A 21011-nucleotide genomic window follows, 5' to 3' on the forward strand; every position below is an offset into this window, starting at 1 on the left:
CAAGCCTGCTAACTTTGTTCCTGAACCAAAATGAATAACAGAAAACACAGAGCTACGCAACAATCCTCAGACAGATGCAAAAGCTGCTATGGGAACAGCTAGGTATACTGCCTTCGTGCCGCTCTTCTGTTGCGTTCAGTGAAACCCCAGAAGAGCTGTAATCTACCAATTCTCAACCGGTAAACTTAAACACACACCTCTGTATCAGCGTTAACTTACAGTGTCGCTAGCAAAAGAAACACGGGACTGTACCGAGCAGCAAGCTTTCGCTTGATGGGTAAAGTGGATATTACTATTGTTAACAGAAAGTACTGTGAGTGAATGGAACTGTAGCGGGACTTTGAATTTCGCCGCGCTACATTCATTCCCTCAGACATAAATTATACCGTCACAGCGGTATGAGCGCTCGACGGCAGAGAAAATACTAAAATTGTAACTCTCTTTTTTGTTTTTCTATCCGTCTATTGTCTCTCGAGAGCCAAAGCTTAATTCAGACGTAAAAACTTTTTAGCTAGTCTTGATCTGATTTTAATGTGTAGACATATGGTGGAAGTTGTTATGAAATTCGGAGGATGGAAGTAGCAAAGTAAATTAAATTGCATTCAGTATCAAGATCATTTTAATTTGTATAAATTAGTGATTCCTGGACGATTGCAAGATTTCGGAGCAGACTTTTCACGCAGAAATGAAGTAGGAGATTTTGAAGACCTGGACGCCGCACGAATTCCGAATCACGAAGTCCGATTTGCATTTCATTCTTTCCTTTTTCACGGTCATTAACAATTTTAAAACCCCCTTTTTATTCACCATTTCTTCCCACATTTTAAACCTTTTCTTTTCTTTTCTTCTCCTTTTTCTTTTTTATTAAACACTACAGAACAAATCTGTATACAAACCGGACACACAGCACGTACAGTCAATATCTGCTTTGTTGGGCAGATATGTTCAGCACAATAAAAGTACAAAGATAAATCCTCTTATTCTTCTTAGGATCAATCCCATCTAGTACAGGATCTGCTGTACTCGAGGTAGAACAAACTTATATAACTCTGCTGCTGGACGGACTCCCTATCATTGCAGTCCTCTGTTATTTAACACTTCTGCCGCTGTGAGTGCACAAACACGTCCCGCTGTGCCGTTACCCGGGCAGTGTCGACGCGTATACGAGAGCCGCTCCGTTTCCCTACGGTGCGAAGGTAACATACGTGCCTCATAGCACGCTATAATTATCAAAAAACTTCATTCGACTATCACGAATCATTTACGAGATACGGCAATTGTTACGATATGCGATGCGCAGTGACGTGAAAGGGTGCATCGTGCGCAACCTTCCGTCAAATTTAAAACACGAGAACTCCAAGATTAAATGAAATACTGTTCTGCTCTCAATTTTAAATAGAATTTTTGATATCTTATCTACATTTTATTCACTGAAATGTATGAGCTAATTTTACTTAATATGAAGCAGTGCAGTAAGTAAGACAGATAACAAAAAGAAATTCAGTTCTTTATCGAGTGAAGATATCAGATTGTAAGATGCGCAAAAATCAAATTTCTGCTCCTAACAGTTTTCGAAAACTCTGAAGGTAAATATTTCGTATCCTCGGAGGGTAAATATTTCGTATCGGCCGTGACGTCATTTCTCGGCATCGGCACAAGCATTTGGCGACCAGTACAGTCGTAACAAAAGCTACCGTCAGCACGGAATGCAGAGAGCCAAAGAGTTAAGGGCGCGAAGCCACGTGTGTCACCCGTCTGGGAGTCCCGTTCACTCTGCTCGGTGTGTGATGCAGAAACTGGGGAGCAGCCAAGCATTTGCCTACACCACACACTGGATGGCCAGTACACCAGCCAGGGTCATCACTCCATCGTGGGTTCGAGTCGCATCTGGCTCACCTGTGTGTCTCAGAGACTAACGTATCATGTGCCACGCGAAACAACAGTGGTTCCCAATGTTGGGGTGGAGTGGGGGGGGGGGGGGGGGTTAAATGGTGAAGCAACCAGACAAGTCAAAGATTTTATATTCTTATTACAGTTAGCAGGCGCATATTTTTTTTGTAGAGTTGGCAGCATCAGCTTTGTTTCCAAGTTATTGCTGACAATGCATTCTTCAGCCTGCACTCTGCATTCTTAACTCATATTGTGCTCTGTAGAAGTAAAGAGTACTTTTATTGGTATTGTACACTGAGCGAAAATGTGTGTTAAAAGAAGATTTTATAATGAAGAATATATGAAGTACAGATTCACGTTTAGTGATAGACATAATGTCCAACTGCCACACTGTGTTGTCTGTCATATTATCCTCAGTAACAAATCATTGTGGCCTGTGCTTCTGGAGCATTATCTAACAACAGCTCTCTCTTCATTGAAAAATCAACTAAAAGAGTTTTTTGTTGGAAAAATAAATTCTGTAAGTCACACGAAACTGGACTTCATCGATATCTTCCAGCAGGGATATGATGAAGTTGTTAAAGCATTATACAAAATTTCCCTCTTAACCCTTTTGCTACTACAGACATTGCGTGCTGAAAGTTACGGCTGTACTGCTCACCAAATGCTGAAGCCTGTGCTGAGAGACAGCATTCCGGCTGATATGAAATACTTATCCCATTTTTCAAAAACTATAAGGTGAAAAAAAATTGATTTTTGCACATCTTACAGTCTGATATCTTTGCTCAATAAAGAGCTGAATTTCTCTTCATTATACACCACAGTTACTAAGTTGCATCAATATCAAGTAAAATACTGCACAAAATTTTAAAGATTTTGCATAGGTAAAAAACACATCACATAAGTTTTGCATTTGGTCAATTTTATGTCATATATTGCATTGCATCAAATGTAGATAAGATATCAAAATTTTGCTTAAAACTGAGAGCAGAATGACCTCTCATTTTGTGTTCGGTTATCAGGTTCTATATCCGAAGAACAGTCATGCGTGACATGCCCATTTACACCCTCGGGCATCACAAACCCTGTGGTCGTAGTTCATAAATGATTGGAGATAATGAAATGAGCTTTTTGTAAATGGTAGCACGCAATGAGGCACATATGTTGTACAATACATACTCTAAAGTTCTTTATTCGTTGAGATATGAAAGTAACTAGTCCGTAACAGTGAGAGATCGGCAACTGAGGACACAGACATCCGTAGCACTACAGGAAAACTGAAACAGTGCACTCATACACGTCCACAGCATCTGTCAGAATGGTCACAGTTCGTAATATTGACGGAAAGTTACAGAGTAAAGCAGAAGTAATATCTGACATTCCCCAAGGAAGTTCTATAGGCACTCTGTTGTTCTTGATCTATGTAAATGATTTAGAAGATAATCTGAGCAGCCCTCTTCGATTGTTTGCAGATGGTGCTGTCATTTACCATCATGTAAAGCCATTAGATTATCAAAACGAATTGCAAAATATCTGTACAGTGCAAAAAGTGACAGCTGGCTCTAAATCGTGTAAAGCGTAAAGTCATCCGGATGAGAACCAAAACGAATCCCCTAAATTTCAGTAATACGATAAATCACACAATCCCTAAGGCTGTAAACTCAACTAAATATTTAGGGATTACAATTATGAATAACTTAAAATGTAACGATCACACACATAATTGTGTGTGGACTGCAAATCGAAGACTGTCATTTTTTGGCAGGACACTTACCTCTTCTGGAGCATTGCTGTGTGGTGTGGAATCTGCATAAGGTAAGATTGATACAGGACATCAAAAATGTTCAAAGAAAGACAGCTCGTTTGCTTCAAAAAAGAAAGTAAAAAAGAAAAAAAAGAAAAAATCTTAATTTATTGCCTCCCACTGTATGATTCACAGAAAAACCCAAGCTCCTGAAACCCGATTAAAAAAAAGAGAGAGAGATAGGTATACGATAAATCACACAAATCTAAGGGTTGTCAATTCGACTAAATATCTAGGATTCACAATTATGAGCAACCTAAATTGGAAAGATCACATAGTTAATATTGTGGGGAAGGCGAAACAAAGACACAACACATAGAAGATGCGACAAACTCACTAAAGAGACAGACTACATTACACTTGTCCATCCTCTGCTGGAATATTGTTGCACGGTATGGGATCCTTACCAGGTAGGATTGACGGAGGACATCGAAAAAGTGAAAAGAAGGGCAGCTCGTTTCGTGTTACCGTGCAACAGGGGTGAGAGTATCACCAATATGATATGCGAGTTGGGGTGGAAGTCACTGAAACAAAGGTGGTTTTCTTTGCGGCGAGATCTATTTATGAAATTTCGGTCACCAACTTTCTCTTCCGAATGCGAAAATATTTTGTTTTCACTCACCTACATAGGGAGAACTGATCATCATAATAAAATAAGAGAAATCAGAGCTCGAATGGAAAGATTTAGGTGTTCCTTTTTCCCGCACACCATTCGAGAGTTGAATGATAGAGAAGTAGTATGAAAATGGTTCGATGAACCCTCTCTGCCAGGCACTTAAGTGTGAATTGCGCAGTAACCATGTAGATGTAGATGTAGACATGACTATAAGTGTATAAAATTGAGAGAACTGCTGTGAATCCTCATTTTTTCCAAGTCCTATGTAATGATTTCAATGCTGAACACCAGTCTTTAATTTTTCATATTCAAGTTCAGTGCCTTTTGAAGGGCAATATGTTTAGCAGGCTGTACGAATTGAAATCAGCAGCTGAACTATTTCTTTTGAGCCAACTCCTTCACTGATGACAGCTTTATATTTTCCCTAGAATAGCTTTCACACCTCTTTGAGATACTGAATAATCTAAATTTTAAACTACAAGGTAGAAACATCACAATACCGGATGCAAATGATGTCGTAAAGGTCTTCTCGGAAAAGATACAACTACGGAAGCGTCACACGGAAGCTCGCATTAGTAGCTTTTTGCATTCCTTCAGTTCGCTGTACTTCCAGATACACTACAGTCAATGTCAGCAAGTGGAGAGTTATCGACAGTGAGCAGCTGTAACACCTCCGGGAAGAGTTCAACTTTATTTCCCTCATTTGTCTTCAGAAGACTGGAAGTGAAAATTAGAAAGATCACTCTTCACAATGGATGTGCACACACCTCCTGATGAAACTGAATCAAAATGTGACTTGCGTACTAATGAACAGTTTCAAAAAGTGGCACTGGAAGAATTTTGGGCCAGTTTCCTTCCTGTTTATCCAGGACTAGCAAAAGAAAGCTTTAAAAGCCCTGATACGGCTCAAATTTCCAACACCAGCCATCATAAAACGAAACATCACAGTCACTTGAATGTGGAGAGTCACCTCAGACGTGTTCCTGCTAGTCTGAAACCAAACACTCAGCAGCAACTAAAAGAAAAACGATGTCAACCGTCTCACTGACAGTCTGAATTTTTCTTGTGACTTTCATCATAAAAAAAAAAGTGAGATGTGCGAGTGTCGGTCAAGTGAAAAGGATATCACTGGGTATTTAAATAAAACGTGAAGACATTTCTATTTCAGCTACCTAGTCCTTCAAAAAAACTAGGAATTGTATTACGCTCCTTTTGATAACCCCCTGTTACCTAAGGTGTGGATTGGGGATTCTTGCCAATATTTTTTGAAAGAAGCAAAAACATTAATGAACGAATATGAGGCACGAGAAATTCTGGGATTGCAAAGATGGACGTTAGGTCAAAGAGTTGGGACCCAATACCACATGAGCAGGTCCGGTACAGAGATAAATGGAGGTAAGAAATCAAACTAAGTGAAATTACTCAGTAACGAATTACCAGCGATTGCGGGTCCCTTATAGCAAAACACTCATAAAACATCCTCAAACCACATCCAGTGGAGCTCGGGTTCACTCTGTAGGTTCGACTACTTCCAGATGCACACAACAGCGTCCCACAGAACACACGAGCCGAGCAGCCGCCCGCCCACTCACCGGCACTCGCAGTAGAAGCAGGTGTAGTACGGCTGCGCGTCAGGCACGCCGGTGGCGCGCTCCGTCGCACGGAGCAGCACCAGCCTCGCCGGGGACGGCTTCGTGATCAGCCGGTGCACCTGCCTGGCCAGCTCCGAGGTGTATGCCGAGTTCGACCGGGTAGGCGGTGGCCGGTCGAGATGGACGGAGCCACTGCAATAACAAAATAACTGACAGCTGTCTGCAGCAGTTAGTGTTTACGACAAAAATATCAGCATATCTACATCCAGTTAACTTAAATCCTTTTACCCTAAAACAAATTATTTTACAACATACAGTGGAGACTCGATTATCCAAAACTCAGATATACAGATTCGAATTATGCGGATCGTCATCTGCGAGCAGACGTCTCTGTAGTCTAGTCCGTGTGTGTACAGACGTGGCACAGTGGCACTACCCGCCCGTGATCTCTGCTTAGTGTGTTTCATTACTGTTCACACAAAACGGCACACGTTTCATTACTATTCGAGTTAGACGGTTCCAATCACAATGCTGCTGCATCCTGCTGTGTCTGTGCTTCGCTTAAAAATGTCAATGTGTGAGAGAGTGGTGTTATCATTTAAAGATAAAATGAACAGTACCGATTCATTAAAATAAAGGATAAACTCGTCTTAAGTTAGACAATGAGTACAATTTAAGTAAGCGATATTAAGACGCATACTGATTCAATTTTGGAGTACACCTGCTAACTTGATAGGTAAGATGGTAGTAAACATCAAAAAGTGATGAAGAAACAGAAAAATGAACTTTTGGAAGAGGCTATCTACTGGTTTTTACAAAAAATGGTCAACTGTGCAACTGATATCTGGTCCTCTGCTCTGTGACAACGCATTACAGTTAAATAAAAAACTTTATGGCAACGAATTATTTATGGCAAGTAACAGGCGGTTGTACAGATTTAACTCTAGTCACGGAATCTGCAAATTACAAATACGAGACACAAAAATGTCAGCTGATGTAGATGCAGTGAATTATTTTAAAGGTGGTTTTAAAATGAATTGTACAAAAATGACTGACTTGGACTATGTTTACAACTCTACTGAAACCAAATTAAATGAGAAATCATTACTTTCAAAATATTTAGCTTCATTGGTGAGAGAATTCAGCTCCAGGGTACAAAAAATAGTAAAGAGCGAGTAACAAAATTAATTTGTGCAAAAGCTACTAGAGCCTACAAAATGCACCTCTTTGGAAAATCCAAAAACCCCAGATGCTTCAAAAATATCAGGTTTCCTTTAATTTATGAAAACTAAAAAAAGTGCATCCCGTGTGGAGTTTGCTGGTCTCCCATCGGGCGCCTCCCCAGGTGGCGGATAGGGGAATGCTCACCAGATATGGTGGGTACCGGGGAAATAAAATACCCGGGGTGGACCAAAACTAGCAACTGCTGCCTTGTAGTATGATATTGGCTTATCAAAGGCTAAAGGAAGAAAACCTTGAGTAAAAATTACCTAGTGCTCCAGGTTGGGGGTTGTGCAGTGGGCCAGCTCCTCACTCACATAAAAACATAAAAATGCTAAAAAACCTAATTATATGCCTCGGAAAAATTGGAACTTTGGACGACGAACTGGCAATGAGAAACGGAAAATTATGTTTGGATGCTGGAATGTGCAAGGTATTTCCACTAAAATAAATTTACTCCCCGCAGAACTTGACATGTTCAACATGGATGTTGTCGTACTCTCTGAAACAAAGAAGAAAGGCCAAGGAGAAGAAGAACTGGATAATTATGTACATATCTGGAGTGGGGTATCAAAAGCAGTAAGAGCCAAAGCAGGAGTCTCCATTATGATAAAAAAATCATGGAAAGAAAGAATCACAAATTGGACATTCATCAATCAACGTATAATAACTGTTGAAATGACATTATTTGCTAGGGAAGTTGTGATTATTGGCGTATATGCACCCACGAACGACACAAAAGATAAGGAGAAAGATACATTTTGGGACACCCTCAGGGAGACTATTGAAAAAATCCCAAGAAGAAAGGAACCGATTATCATGGGAGATCTGAATGGAAGGGTAGGAATTAGAGAATCTTGTAGAATAGTAGGAAAACATGGAGAGGACGAATATAATGACAATGGAGAACGATTGATTGCAATTTGTGAACAATTTGATCTAAAAACTACCAACACATTTTTTAAACATAAGGACATTCATAAATATACTTGGCAACAGAACACCGAAGAACTTCGTTCTATAATAGATTATATTATCATTAGGCAAACAAGTAGTTTCAAGGCAGTAGACGTCAGATCTTATAGAGGAGCCCAGTGTGGATCAGACCACTATCTAGTTAAAATGAAGTCTTTCTGGCCATGGAAGAATGCAAGGAGTGATACAAGTAACATAAATAAAACGAACCAGACTGAGAAAGATGAAAATTTACCTTTTAATATTGACAGCCTACAAGACGAAAGTATCAGAACACTCTTTGCGGCCAGGATGGAAAGGAAACTGGTTGAATCATTTGAAGGAAGTACAGAGGAAATATATGACTATATAAAAGCTAATGTGAAAATCATAGCAACAGAGGTGTTGGGTAAAAAAGATAGCAACCACAACCGTGCAGCAGAGTGGTGGTCAGAGGAACTAGAGGTCCTCGTTAGAGAAAAACGAAATGCATTCCATCAGTGGTTGAATGATAAATCAGAAGAAACAAGGTCAATATACAAGGAAAAGAAGAATGAAGTGACGAAAAAAATAAGGATGGCAAAAAATGAAGCATGGGAAAGAACATGTGCCAAGGTGAATAGCAAATTAGGATTTGGGAGAGCAAAAGAAGCATGGTCAGTATTGAAAGGGCTTCGACAGGATACAAAAAGCAAAACTAATCTCCAACTGATAACACAAAAGGAATGGGAAGAGTATTTCCAAAAATTATTAAATGAGGACAGAGAAGAATATCTAGAAGAAGGAACAGGGGAAGATAAAGGACATGAAGATGATGAGATCCATATTTTAGAAAGTGAAGTACTTCAGGCGTTGAGAACAGGAAAGAATGGTAAATCACCGGGACCAGGCAATATCAATCTGGAGTGTCTAAAATATGGTGGTGACAAAATTGTGAAACTGATAACACAGCTCTTCAACAAAATGATACATGGAGATTCAATACCCAACGAAATGAAGCTAGGTTACATTAATACAATATTTAAGAAAGGGGATCGCAAAATTTGTTCAAACTATCGAGGAATTTGTGTTACAAACACATTAATGAGAATTTTTGCGAAAGTAATTAAAAACAAACTGGAAAAAAATTTTAGAACCCAAGAAGAACAATGTGGATTCACGGCTGGGAGATCATGTGTAGACCATATTTTCACGTTACGACAGATTTTGGAGAAACATAGGGAAAAATCAAAAAGTATAGGATTAATTTTCATAGATCTAGAAAAAGCGTATGATACTGTTCCAAGAAAATTACTTTGGAGAGCACTACATATGGCAAACATAAACCCTTCCTTGATTAAAATAATACGACAGATGTATAAAGATAACATTTGCCAAGTGAAAGTTGGTAATAAACTTTCACAGAAATTTAGAACAAGCAAAGGCCTTTTACAGGGCTGTCCCATGTCACCATCATTATTTAAAATCTATATAGATACTAGCCTTAGAACATGGTCTCCTAAATGTAATAGTATGGGACTAGAAATAAGAGATGGAGTTTACCTACATCATTTATTATTTGCTGATGATCAAGTAGTCGTAGCACAAGATGGGGAGGATGCTAACTATATGTGCAATCAACTAGCAGTAGCATACAAAACTTGGGGTTTGAAGATTAATTACCAAAAAACAGAATACTTGACTAATGATTCAGATGAGCTTTACATTGAAGGAAAGAAAATCAAAAAGATAAACACTTTCTGTTATTTGGGATCCATTTTAGAAATCGAGGGAAAATCAGACTCAGAAATCAATAAAAGAATTAGTAGTGGACGGAGGGTCATTGGGATGCTTAACTCAGTCTTATGGAGCAGGAATGTAATGATCAGATCTAAAAAATTAATATACAAATCCATATTAGAGAGTGTGGTTCTGTATGGAACGGAGACCTGGACAATTAACATGAAGCACATTAAAAAATTACAAGCTCTAGAGATGGACTTTTGGAGAAGATCGGCAAGAATCTCCAGGAAAGAAAAGATAAGGAACACTGAAGTAATAAGGAGAATGGAAATAAAAGAAAGAATGGATAGGAAGAAATTACAGTGGTACGGGCATGTACGACGAATGGAGGAAGCCAGAATACCAAAACTGATACTGGAGTGGGAACCGGAGGGGAGAAGAAGAAGAAGAGGACGACCTGTGACCACCTGGCTCCAAAATGTACAGCACACAATGAGGAGAATGGGCGCAGAGGAAGAGGACACGCAAGATCGAAACACCTGGAGAAATATTTTGAGAGTATAGTTTAAGAACGTTTATTGTTTGTATTGTCATTTCCAGGCAAATTATTATGTTGGAGATAAGCCTCTGTAATGAGGAAAAGCTCAAAATAAAAAAAAAAAAAAAAGTGCATGGATGGAAAGCAAAATATTCATTAACTGGTATGACATGTTCATCCCTGAGGTAAAAAGATTTCAAAACAAAATTGGTAAACGAGGAAAAGTTCTACTTTTACTGAATAATATGCCACCCCATCCTTTGGCTGAGCTGTTAAGAGAGGATTTGGAATTTTAAAGTAAAATTTTTGTCTCCTAACGTAATATCATTACAACCAACAGATCACAGTGTTATCAGAACATTAAAATGACCTTATAGAAGACAACTTTTAGGTAAATTGTTATCTGCTGCTGAAGATAACAAGTGTTTTTGTCCTTTTCCAAGCAAATGAATTTAAAGAAGTGTTGCTATATGGCTGCAGACGTGTAGGATTCGGCAGAAAGGGTGGGTGATTCTGTTTTGGAGGATATAAATGAGCTAATGGCAAAAAATATGGCAGGAATGTGATGCTGATGATATGAAAGAGTTGCTCTCTTTTGACCATAATGATCAAAATATTCATATCGTGTTTGGTGACTAAATCGTTGAAAACATATTGCACGCAAACAAATACCAGGAAATGCAAGAATATAAAACAGAAGGAAACGTATGTGCAGATGATAGATGATGCAGGACTATTTCATGCTGAAGCATTTGAAGCCCAGGAAACCACATTTAAATGCTTCAAAAAACAAACAGAGTTTGATCCCGTAAGTTTACTACACTTAAGATGGATTGGTGATGTAGTAGCAACAAAGAGAAAAAAAATTGTTTGTGTCGAAAGACAATTAACAGATATTCTAAACAAAATTTAACTACAGTGACAGTCCTATGTGACTTTTGATAGGTGGTTCATAACATAATTTTAAGAACACAGGTATGTATGTACAAAAATGTGTCTCTAATCTCTTAATATAAAGACTGATTTTTGTGGATTTTAGTCAGTTTAATGTTGTCTTTTTATTATTATTTCTTTACTTTCTCAGACGTTAAGTCTGGTTAAAAACAGAAAGTGATGCGGACCTTGATCAAGCGTCACTTCCTTTTAACTGTACGGTATGTGTTATATTGCATTTGGGAACTTCCGGGTAATTGAACATGTATCAATAATTACAGATTTCTGTAGTTGTATACATAAGTTTGGATGTAGCTGTATTGCATTGATGTACTGGTGGATATTGTGTGGTATGACTCCTGTAGTTGATAGTATAACTGGTATAATGTCAACTTTATCCTGATGTCACATGTCCTTGACTTCCTCAGCCAGTTGGATGTATTTTTCAATTTTTTCTCCTGTTTTCTTTTGTACATTTGTTGTATTGGGTATGGATATTTCGATTAGTTGTGTTAATTTCTTCTTTTTATTGGTGAGTATGATGTCAGGTTTGTTATGTGGTGGTGTTTTATCTGTTATAATGGTTCTGTTCCAGTATAATTTGTATTCATCATTCTCCAGTACATTTTGTGGTGCATACTTGTATGTGGGAACGTGTTGTTTTATTAGTTTATGTTGTAAGGCAAGCTGTTGATGTATTATTTTTGCTACATTGTCATGTCTTCTGGGGTATTCTGTATTTGCTAGTATTGTACATCCGCTTGTGATGTGATCTACTGTTTCTATTTGTTGTTTGCAAACTCTGCATTTATCTGTTGTGGTATTGGGATCTTTAATAATATGCTTGCTGTAATATCTGGTGTTTATTGTTTGATCCTGTATTGCAATCATGAATCCTTCCATCTCACTGTATATATTGCCTTTTCTTAGCCGTGTGTTGGATGCGTCTTGATCGATGTGTGGCTGTGTTAGATGATACGGGTGCTTGCCATGTAGTGTTTTCTTTTTCCAATTTACTTTCTTCATATCTGTTGATGTTATGTGATCTAAAGGGTTGTAGAAGTGGTTATGAAATTGCAATGGTGTAGCCGATGTATTTATGCGAGTGATTGCTTTGTGTATTTTGCTAGGTTCTGCTCGTTCTAGAAAGAATTTTCTTAAATTGTCTACCTGTCCATAATGTAGGTTTTTTTTATGTTGATAAATCCCCTTCCTCCTTCCTTTCTGCTTAGTGTGAATCTTTCTGTTGCTGAATGTATGTGATGTATTCTATATTTGTGGCATTGTGATCGTGTAAGTGTGTTGAGTGCTTCTAGGTCTGTGTTACTCCATTTCACTACTCCAAATGAGTAGGTCAATATTGGTATAGCATAAGTATTTATTGCTTTTGTCTTGTTTCTTGCTGTAAATTCGGTTTTCAGTATTTTTGTTAGTCTTTGTCTATATTTTTCTTTTAGTTCTTCTTTAATATTTGTATTATCTATTCCTATTTTTTGTCTGTATCCTAGATATTTATAGGCATCTGTTTTTTCCATCGCTTCTATGCAGTCACTGTGGTTATCCAATATGTAATCTTCTTGTTTAGTGTGTTTTCCCTTGACTATGCTATTTTTCTTACATTTGTCTGTCCCAAAAGCCATATTTATATCATTGCTGAATACTTCTGTTATGTTTAGTAATTGGTTGAGTTGTTGATTTATTGCTGCCAGTAGTTTTAGATCATCCATGTATAGCAAATGTGTGATTTTGTGTGGGTATGTTCCAGTAATATTGTATCCATAATTTGTATTATTTAGCATGTTGGATAGTGGGTTTAGAGCAAGGCAGAACCAGAAAGGACTTAATGAGTCTCCTTGGTATATTCCACACTTAATCTGTATTGGCTGTGATGTGATATTATTTGAATTTGTTTGTATATTACGTGTGGTTTTCCAATTTTTCATTACTATGTTTAGGAACTGTATCGAATAAGGATCTACACTGTATATTTCCAGTATTTGTAGTAACCATGAGTGGGGAACACTATCAAAAGCTTTTTGGTGATCAATGTATGCGTAGTGTAGTGACCTTTGTTTAGTTTTAGCTTGATATGTCACCTCTGCATCTATTATCAGTTGCTCTTTACATCCTTGTGCTCCTTTGCAACAGCGTTTTTGTTCTTCATTTATAATTTTGTTCTGTGTTGTATGTGTCAATAATTTCTGTGTAATGACAGTAGTTAATATTATGTATATTGTTGGTAGGCATGTTATGGGGCGATATTTAGCTGGGTTTGCTGTGTCTGCTTGATCTTTAGGTTTCAGATAAGTTATTCCATGTGTAAGTGTATCAGGGAATGTGTATGGGTCTGCAATGTAACTGTTAAATAATTTAATGCTTGTGTCTGTGTATGTGCGGATGGGTATGTGTGTATGTGAGAGTGTATACCTGTCCTTTTTTCCCCCTAAGGGAAGTCTTTCCGCTCCCAGGATTGGAATGACTCCTTACCCTCTCCCTTAAAACCCACATCCTTTCGTCTTTCCCTCTCCTTCCCTCTTTCCTGATGAAGCAACCGTTTGTTGCGAAAGCTTGAATTTCGTGTGTATGTATGTGTGTCTATCAACCTGCCAGTACTTTCGTTCGGTAAGTCACATCATCTTTGTTTTTAGATATATGTTAAATAATTTAGTTAGATGTGAATGTGTTGAGGTGAACTTCTTTAGCCAGAAATTTGCTATTTTATCTTTTCCAGGGGCTTTCCAATTGTGAGTAGAATTAATTGCTTGGGTGACTTCATGTTGCAAAATTATCACTTCAGGCATTTGTGGTATCATCTTGTATGTGTCTGTTTCTGCTTGTATCCACCGTGCATGCCTGTTATGTTGTACCGGGTTTGACCATATGTTGCTCCAGAAGTGTTCCATTTCTGTTATGTTTGGTGGATTGTCTATATTAATGTGTGTGTTATCTATTGTCTGGTAAAATTTCTTTTGGTTTGTGTTGAATGTTTGGTTTTGTTTCCTTCTATTTTCACTTTTTTTGTATCTTCTAAGTCGTTTGGCCAATGTTTGTAATTTCTGATTCTTTTCATCTAATTGCTCTATCGCTTCTTCTTGTGAGATTTTACCTAACCTTTTTCGTTTTTCTTCTGACATTTCATTTCTTATAAATTGTGTTAGCTGTCCGATGTCTTTTCTCAGTTTTTCTATTCTGATCTGTAGCTTGTGTTGCCATGCTGGTTTTGTGGGTTTCTTCTGTGTGTTGGTTGGTTCTGATCTCTGCCTAGTGTGTATATTTAGTGTAGTGAGTGCTCCTATATAAACCAGTAGTTGTAACTCTTCCATAGTTGTGTTTTCATTTATTTTGTTGTGTATGATTGTGTTGATAGTTTTTATTGTTGTTTCGACTTGTGGGTTATTTGGCGGTCTATGCAAGAATGGTCTAATGTCTGTACTTGTGCCTTTGTATTCTATATATGTCAGCTGAAATTTTTCTACTATATCTAACGTGTGTCACTTCGTGTTCTATTTGTGCTTGTTCTGATGGCTCTCTTAAGATTTCGTTTACCTCTGATTGTTTAATTGATGCGTGTTGTTCTTTGTTTGTTTGCTCTGGGATGTTTGAGTCCATTACTGTATTTTCTTCTTCTTCTGATTGCACATTATTTTGTTCCAGTATTTGTTGTACTTGTTGTTTGATGTTTTCTAATTCTGACTGGGGTATCCTGTTATTTTTGATTATTACACGGATCTGATCAGCTAGTCGTTGTTCTGTTAAAAATTTTAATTCTGGGTATCTGGTAATAAATGTTGTGTATACTTGTGATCTGTATCCAATTGTGTTAGTTCCTAGGTTTGTTGCTTGGTAATAACAGAACATGAGGTGTCGATTAACTTCATCTGACCATCTCATCCTCTGTCTTTGTTTTCCTTCTAAGGTGGTTGCAGGAAGCATATCCTGCAAAACACCTCTATTTGGATTTAAATCATTTTCCAGTTGGCTAACAGTGTCGTTACCATTGTGGGCGGGCATAGGGTTCAAGCGTTGTCCCCGACCATGACGGCGCTTGTCCGAGGCTTCATTAGTTCTGTCCTGAACCAACTAATCACACTAAAAGGGGGGTTAGCCCTATTAGTGGTCTGTTCTTTTTGTCGCCTTTTACGACTGGCAGAACATACCGGAGGCCTATTCTTTTCCCAGGCCTCCACGGGTTTTTTATTATTATTATTATTATTATTATTACCAGCAAATATCTTCTTATTTTCCCAATATTACTTCATTTTTTCCCTGAAGGCCTTCTTTCTTTCTTTGGTCCTCTTTGGTTGATATAGTTTTGGTTCCATCTCTGGAATAAACTTCCATTTATCAATTTTGCTTCTGAATGCATCCTTGTCTAATGTGTTTGTTATGTCACTTTCTGCTTTTGTCAAATCCTTCTTAACTTCAGTTATCCATCTTGCTTTACGGGATGTCACATAGTCCAATAGACGTTTAGTTAGTCTGTGCCCTGCAAATCTGTATAGGTGTCTACAGAACTTCATTCGTCTCTTTCTGATGTCAGTTTCAATGTTTGATACTTTTTCTGTTGTCTCGATGGTCTGCAGTCTGAATCGTGGTCCTAGAATTTTTCTAGTAATCTTCCTCTCTACCTTCTTAATTTCTTATAAGAAATTTCTTACAAGAATTGTTTTTATTATTTTGCATAAACCACAAAAATTATGTATTAGGTCATTGCATAAGTTTGAAGCGTTTTTGTTTTGCTTGTTGCTATTCTGGTTGCTATTGGTTTATTTATCAATTGTCATTTTTTATTTGTAGTTCACTGTTGCTATCTGAGTTTGGTATTGTCATTTGGAGACAGTGAGTGGAGATGCAATCGCTAGGAAACGGAGTGCCAAGTGGAGAAGTTGGAATGTTTCTGACATATTCTTTTGTTTTAGTTCCACATATGGGTGACAGCAGCTGAGGCAGCAAGGAACATTTGTGCCGTGTATGTGGATGATGCCACTGCACGGAGCATGGCACGAAAATGGTTTTCTCATTTTGAGAAGGATAGTTTTGACATTGCTTACTCTTCATGTACATGAAGACCTTTGGGGTTGGACAAAAATCATTTAAATGCACTAATCCACAATGACCCAAGTCACTCGAGAACTGGCGTATGTGACGGATTGTGATCATTCTACCGTTTTGCGACATTTGCACACTACTGGGAATGATCAAAACAATCTGAAGTACGGGTACTGCACGCTCTAAGCAAAAATCAGCAGGCGGCCCTATGCGCACCTCTGCTCGCCTGTCGTCAATTGGCTCGTGAACACCTCCGACCATTTCTATCCTGTATAATTACTGGTGATGAGACATGGTGTCTCTTATGTGCCTCAACATAAAGAAAAGAAATGAATGGTCGAGCGCCAAGCAACAACTCCCCGTACAAAGAGCAGCGTGCAACGTCGTACAATGGTGTAGTGTACTGTGAATAGCTTCTTCGAGGCGTAACCGTCACCACTGACATTTACTGTCAACAACGGAGACATCTTTCAGACGCAATCCGAGAACAAAGATCTGGAGGACTGGGTGAAGTTACGCTATCCACGATAGTGCCCACATTCTGCTAGACTGAAGAAAGTAACACTATACAAGAGTTGGGCTAGGAATCCATTTTTCACTCACCTTATTCACCTACTCATTTGCCGTCAGGTTTTCACCTTTTCGCTCTCTACTGAACAACCTTCAAGGAACTCATTTTCCGGATGAAAAGGCACTCCAAACATAGCTCGACAAGTTCTTCTCCTCAAAACCACACGATTTCTACAGATGCAGAATCAAAAAGTTGTCCCAGCATTGGCAGACTGTTGTAAATAGTGAAGGAGAATATATTATTGATGACTAAAGTCTCTGTCAGATGTATCTGTTGTGTTTATTAAACTTATGGAAAAATGCTACAAATTTATGTGTCAACCCAATGTCAATCATATGACAATTGCAGTGTTACATGGCTTTATGCTTAATTATAGACTTACTGTTTCATCTGTCGATTTGTTTTCAGCAGGTAATGCCCGCGGTTTACTTCCTTCTTCGTTGCTGAGCGATGTATCACTTTTCCTTCTGACGCCGCAACTTTCCTATATGTTTACTACTTTTTATCTATATAAACGATGAACTATTGGTTTCGCCGTTTAACACCTTTTTAATAACTGTGGAAGTATTACAGGCATCGGGTCCCACCTACTGTGTCACCCACCTGTACGTTTTACAAGAACCTTTTAAGACTCAATCGATCTGTTTACAAAGAGAAAGCAGAATATCTCTTCCTTTGACGTCATCCAACGACGACGTAGGAAGCTCAACACCCTCGCGGCCCGGGCTCTTCTGTGGCTCGCGGTAGTTTGCAGCATACGTTTTATTCCTTGCATACTTACCACTACGTCGTACTTTCATGCAGATCGTTGGGCAACGTCTTCCACATTACCTCCAACATAAATAAACTTTCTTCCCACAGTATTTCTGAAAACCCAAAAAACAAATTCAAAGAACATAATAATACCAACTGTTCTTACAATTTTTCGTATAAGTCTTGGTCGATTTAATTAGCGGTGGGACAGGCCTAAGCCTTGTGACACCACACAATGAACCTCAAAGATAACCATACACGGGCAATGTAGGACATCTCTCTAGAGTCAATAACACAAAAATCACCTTCTCAATACAAATTATCCAGATTTTTGATTATCCAGAGTTATGACAACCACCAGTCCAGTTATCGAGTCACCACCATAGTCGCTGATAAGCATTCTTGAGGGACGGCAGGAAGGGTGGGAGGAGATGGGGGGGGGGGGGGGCGGTTACACACCATAATGTGCCCTGTGGAGTATTTATGTAGATGTAGATGAAAAAGATGAAGTCTCAATCATACACTCATTTCAACAGAAGAGAGTGCGAGCGAGCAAGAGAGAGAGAGAGAGAGAGAGAGAGAGAGAGAGAGAGAGAGAGAGAGAGAGAGGATGGGGGGGGGACACGGATGCCCTTCTTGCTGCCACCTTATTACCATCCAGGACGGAATGTGTGTACGCCAACTGTTTGCTTGTGTTATACGCGCGAAAGTGAGTGGAAGTTTTCTACGTGTTTGCGATTCGTGTAACTGGTGTGAGACTTGGGTACTAGCCCAGTATTCACTTAGCGCGATGTGGGAAACCACCTAAAAACCACATCTAGGCTGGCCGACACACTCACTCCCGTCGTCAATCCTCTGTGCGAATTCAGCCAGGGGCCGCTGCACCTTCCCGTCCCACAAGCGGAGCTTTTAATGTGCACAGCTATCTGGGTTAGTCAGACAGAGAAGTGCTATCATTCTGAGAAATGTAGGAAGAATGTTTGTACGGCACTATTTCTTTAGATAAGAATCAACATTTTTTCAGTGAATATTCATACCATACCTATTGACAGCAACAGTGGACCAAATCCAATGAAGTGAATCGGTTACAGTAAATAGTAATCCAGAGTTAAAAATTCGATGTGGTTGAAATACTTGTCTAAGATATGACACACACTACACATCAATGGTAATGTACAAATTTACACGAGTTGAACTACACAGCTGATAGTGTACGCCCCAGAGAAGTGCGTACATACGGAATGATGCACTGCTCCACCTACCCTGGGCCGAGTCCCTTCTCCGGCTGGTTGTTGAGGGCTCGGTCGAGCAGTCCTCCGAGCGCTGTCGAGATGTGCGTCTTCAGCCCCTCCGCCTCGTCACCGCGGGCCAGTGGTCCCGTCGACATGGCAGAGTCCGTCTTCCTCGTGCTGCAACATGAGAAGACTGATCTTGCAGCGAGTTCCTGTGGTACTATTCTTCTGACAAGTACACTAGACCTGTGAGAAGAAAGTGATCTAGATATAACGGAAAGGATAGCAGAGTTGGGAAAGATAGAAGCTCAAACACAGACAGGAGCAAACAGATATAAAATGGTGCAAAATTTTCTATATCATCAAAAATCTGCTAGGGAACTTTATTTTGCAGAACTAATTTTACGGGACCTTTTTGGAGGTTTATTTAATAATGAATTTCTTCAGAGCTCTGTGGCACAACTCTTATACATAAAGTCTCCTCAATGATTCATTAACACTTTGGCATCAGCGCCCAAGTACAACTCAGGCCACGCAAGAATATAGCTCAAGCTATGATCTTCTAAACACACGAGCCACTTGTCACTCAAAAACTGGGCTCATTTTGTATGAGAACAATGTACGGGCATCTTGCTACCTATCTTGAAAGGTGTTGCCCTCTGTAAGTAATTTCTGGAATTACTTTGAAACAAATAATAGCAAATGTAACAGATATTGTCACGACTGGTTCAGCCCAGATACGAGGGGCACTTGAAAAGTCGATGCAAAGTCCGAGAGATGATACCACCGGCGCGTATCAAGGTCATGTTCAGTTAGTAGCAACTTTGGAAAGAACACACACGAAGTTTTAGCCGTATTGGTCTATTTCTTCGTGTTTGGCATTCGTGTGAATCAAGGAAGTCGAGTGATTGTCAAAAAATAGACGAAAAAGAATTTTGTGTGGTGATTCAACATTACTTTATGAAAGGCAAATGCCTCAGGAGACTAAACAGAAGCTTGATAAACATTACGGTGACTCTGCACCTTCGATTAGAACAGTTTACAAGTGGTTTCAAAATTTCGGACTGGTCATATGGGCACAAGTGATGCTGAACGTTCTGGATGCCCTGTGGAGGTTATGACTCCAGAAATCGTTGATGAAATCCATGATATGGTGAAGGATGACAAGAGTTAAGGTGCGTGAGATTGCTAGAGCTGTGGGCATCTCGAATGAGTGGGTACATAATATTTTGCATAAACATTTGGACATGACAAAGCTATCTGCAAGATGGGTTCCGCGATTGCTCACTCTTGACCAAAAACAGAATCGTGTGAAGTGTTGGAAGTAAGGTTAGCAGCTGTTCAGGAAGAATAAGCAGGACTTTCAGCATTGTTTCGTCACTGTGGATGAAACATGGATACATTACTATACTCCTGAGACCGAACAACAATCTAAACAATGGGTTACCAAGGGAGAGTGTGCACAAAAAAAGACGAAGACCATTCCTTCGGCAGGAAAGGTTACGGCGACTGTCTTTTGGGATTCGCAAGGGATAATCCTCATCGACTATCTGGAAAAGGATAAAACTATTACAGGTGCATATTATTCATCGTTATTGGAATGTTTGAAAACTGAGCTACAAGAAAAATGCCGGCGATTGGACCGCAAAATGTCCTTTTCCATCACGACAATGCACCAGCACACACCTCAGCAGTTGTGGTCGCAAAATTAATGGAAACAGAATTCCAACTCGTTTCACATCCCTCCTATTCTCCAGACTTGTCTCCCTCGGACCACTATTTGTTCCCCAATTCGAAGAAATGGCTGGCGGGACAAAGATTTTATTCAAACGAGGAGGTGACTGCAGCAACTACTAGCTATTTTGCAGACTTGGACAATTCCTATTATTTGGAAGGGATCAACAAATTAGAACAGTGTTGGACAAAGTGTGTAAGTCTAAAAGGAGACTACGTCGAAAAATAAAGGTTTACCCCAAACATGTAAGTAGTTTTTATTTTTGCACATACTTTCCAAACGCCCCCTCGTATGCTCACATCGTCGTGAGTTTCGATTGTGTACTTGAGGTTTGGCAGTTTGCTGTAATTCTGCTACACGTATGTCACATTTATTGAGTGAGCAAGATATTTTGTGAGCTC

The 21011-nt window shown here is 39.1% G+C and overlaps 1 protein-coding gene across 1 annotated transcript in view; it reads right to left on the minus strand.

Moving 5' to 3' along the window:
- Positions 1–21011, minus strand: part of LOC124720210 — a 278016-nt gene that overhangs the window by 225636 nt on the left and 31369 nt on the right. The window contains exons 3-4 of the mRNA XM_047245533.1: positions 18906–19052; positions 5903–6094 (exon numbers count right to left, since the gene is read on the minus strand). Coding sequence (XP_047101489.1) covers positions 5903–6094; positions 18906–19030 — 317 coding nt within the window. The 5' untranslated portion in view covers positions 19031–19052. The remainder of the gene's footprint in view (positions 1–5902; positions 6095–18905; positions 19053–21011) is intronic.

The sequence above is a fragment of the Schistocerca piceifrons genome, chromosome 11 (assembly GCF_021461385.2).
Source record: "Schistocerca piceifrons isolate TAMUIC-IGC-003096 chromosome 11, iqSchPice1.1, whole genome shotgun sequence".
NCBI lineage: Eukaryota > Metazoa > Arthropoda > Insecta > Orthoptera > Acrididae > Schistocerca > Schistocerca piceifrons.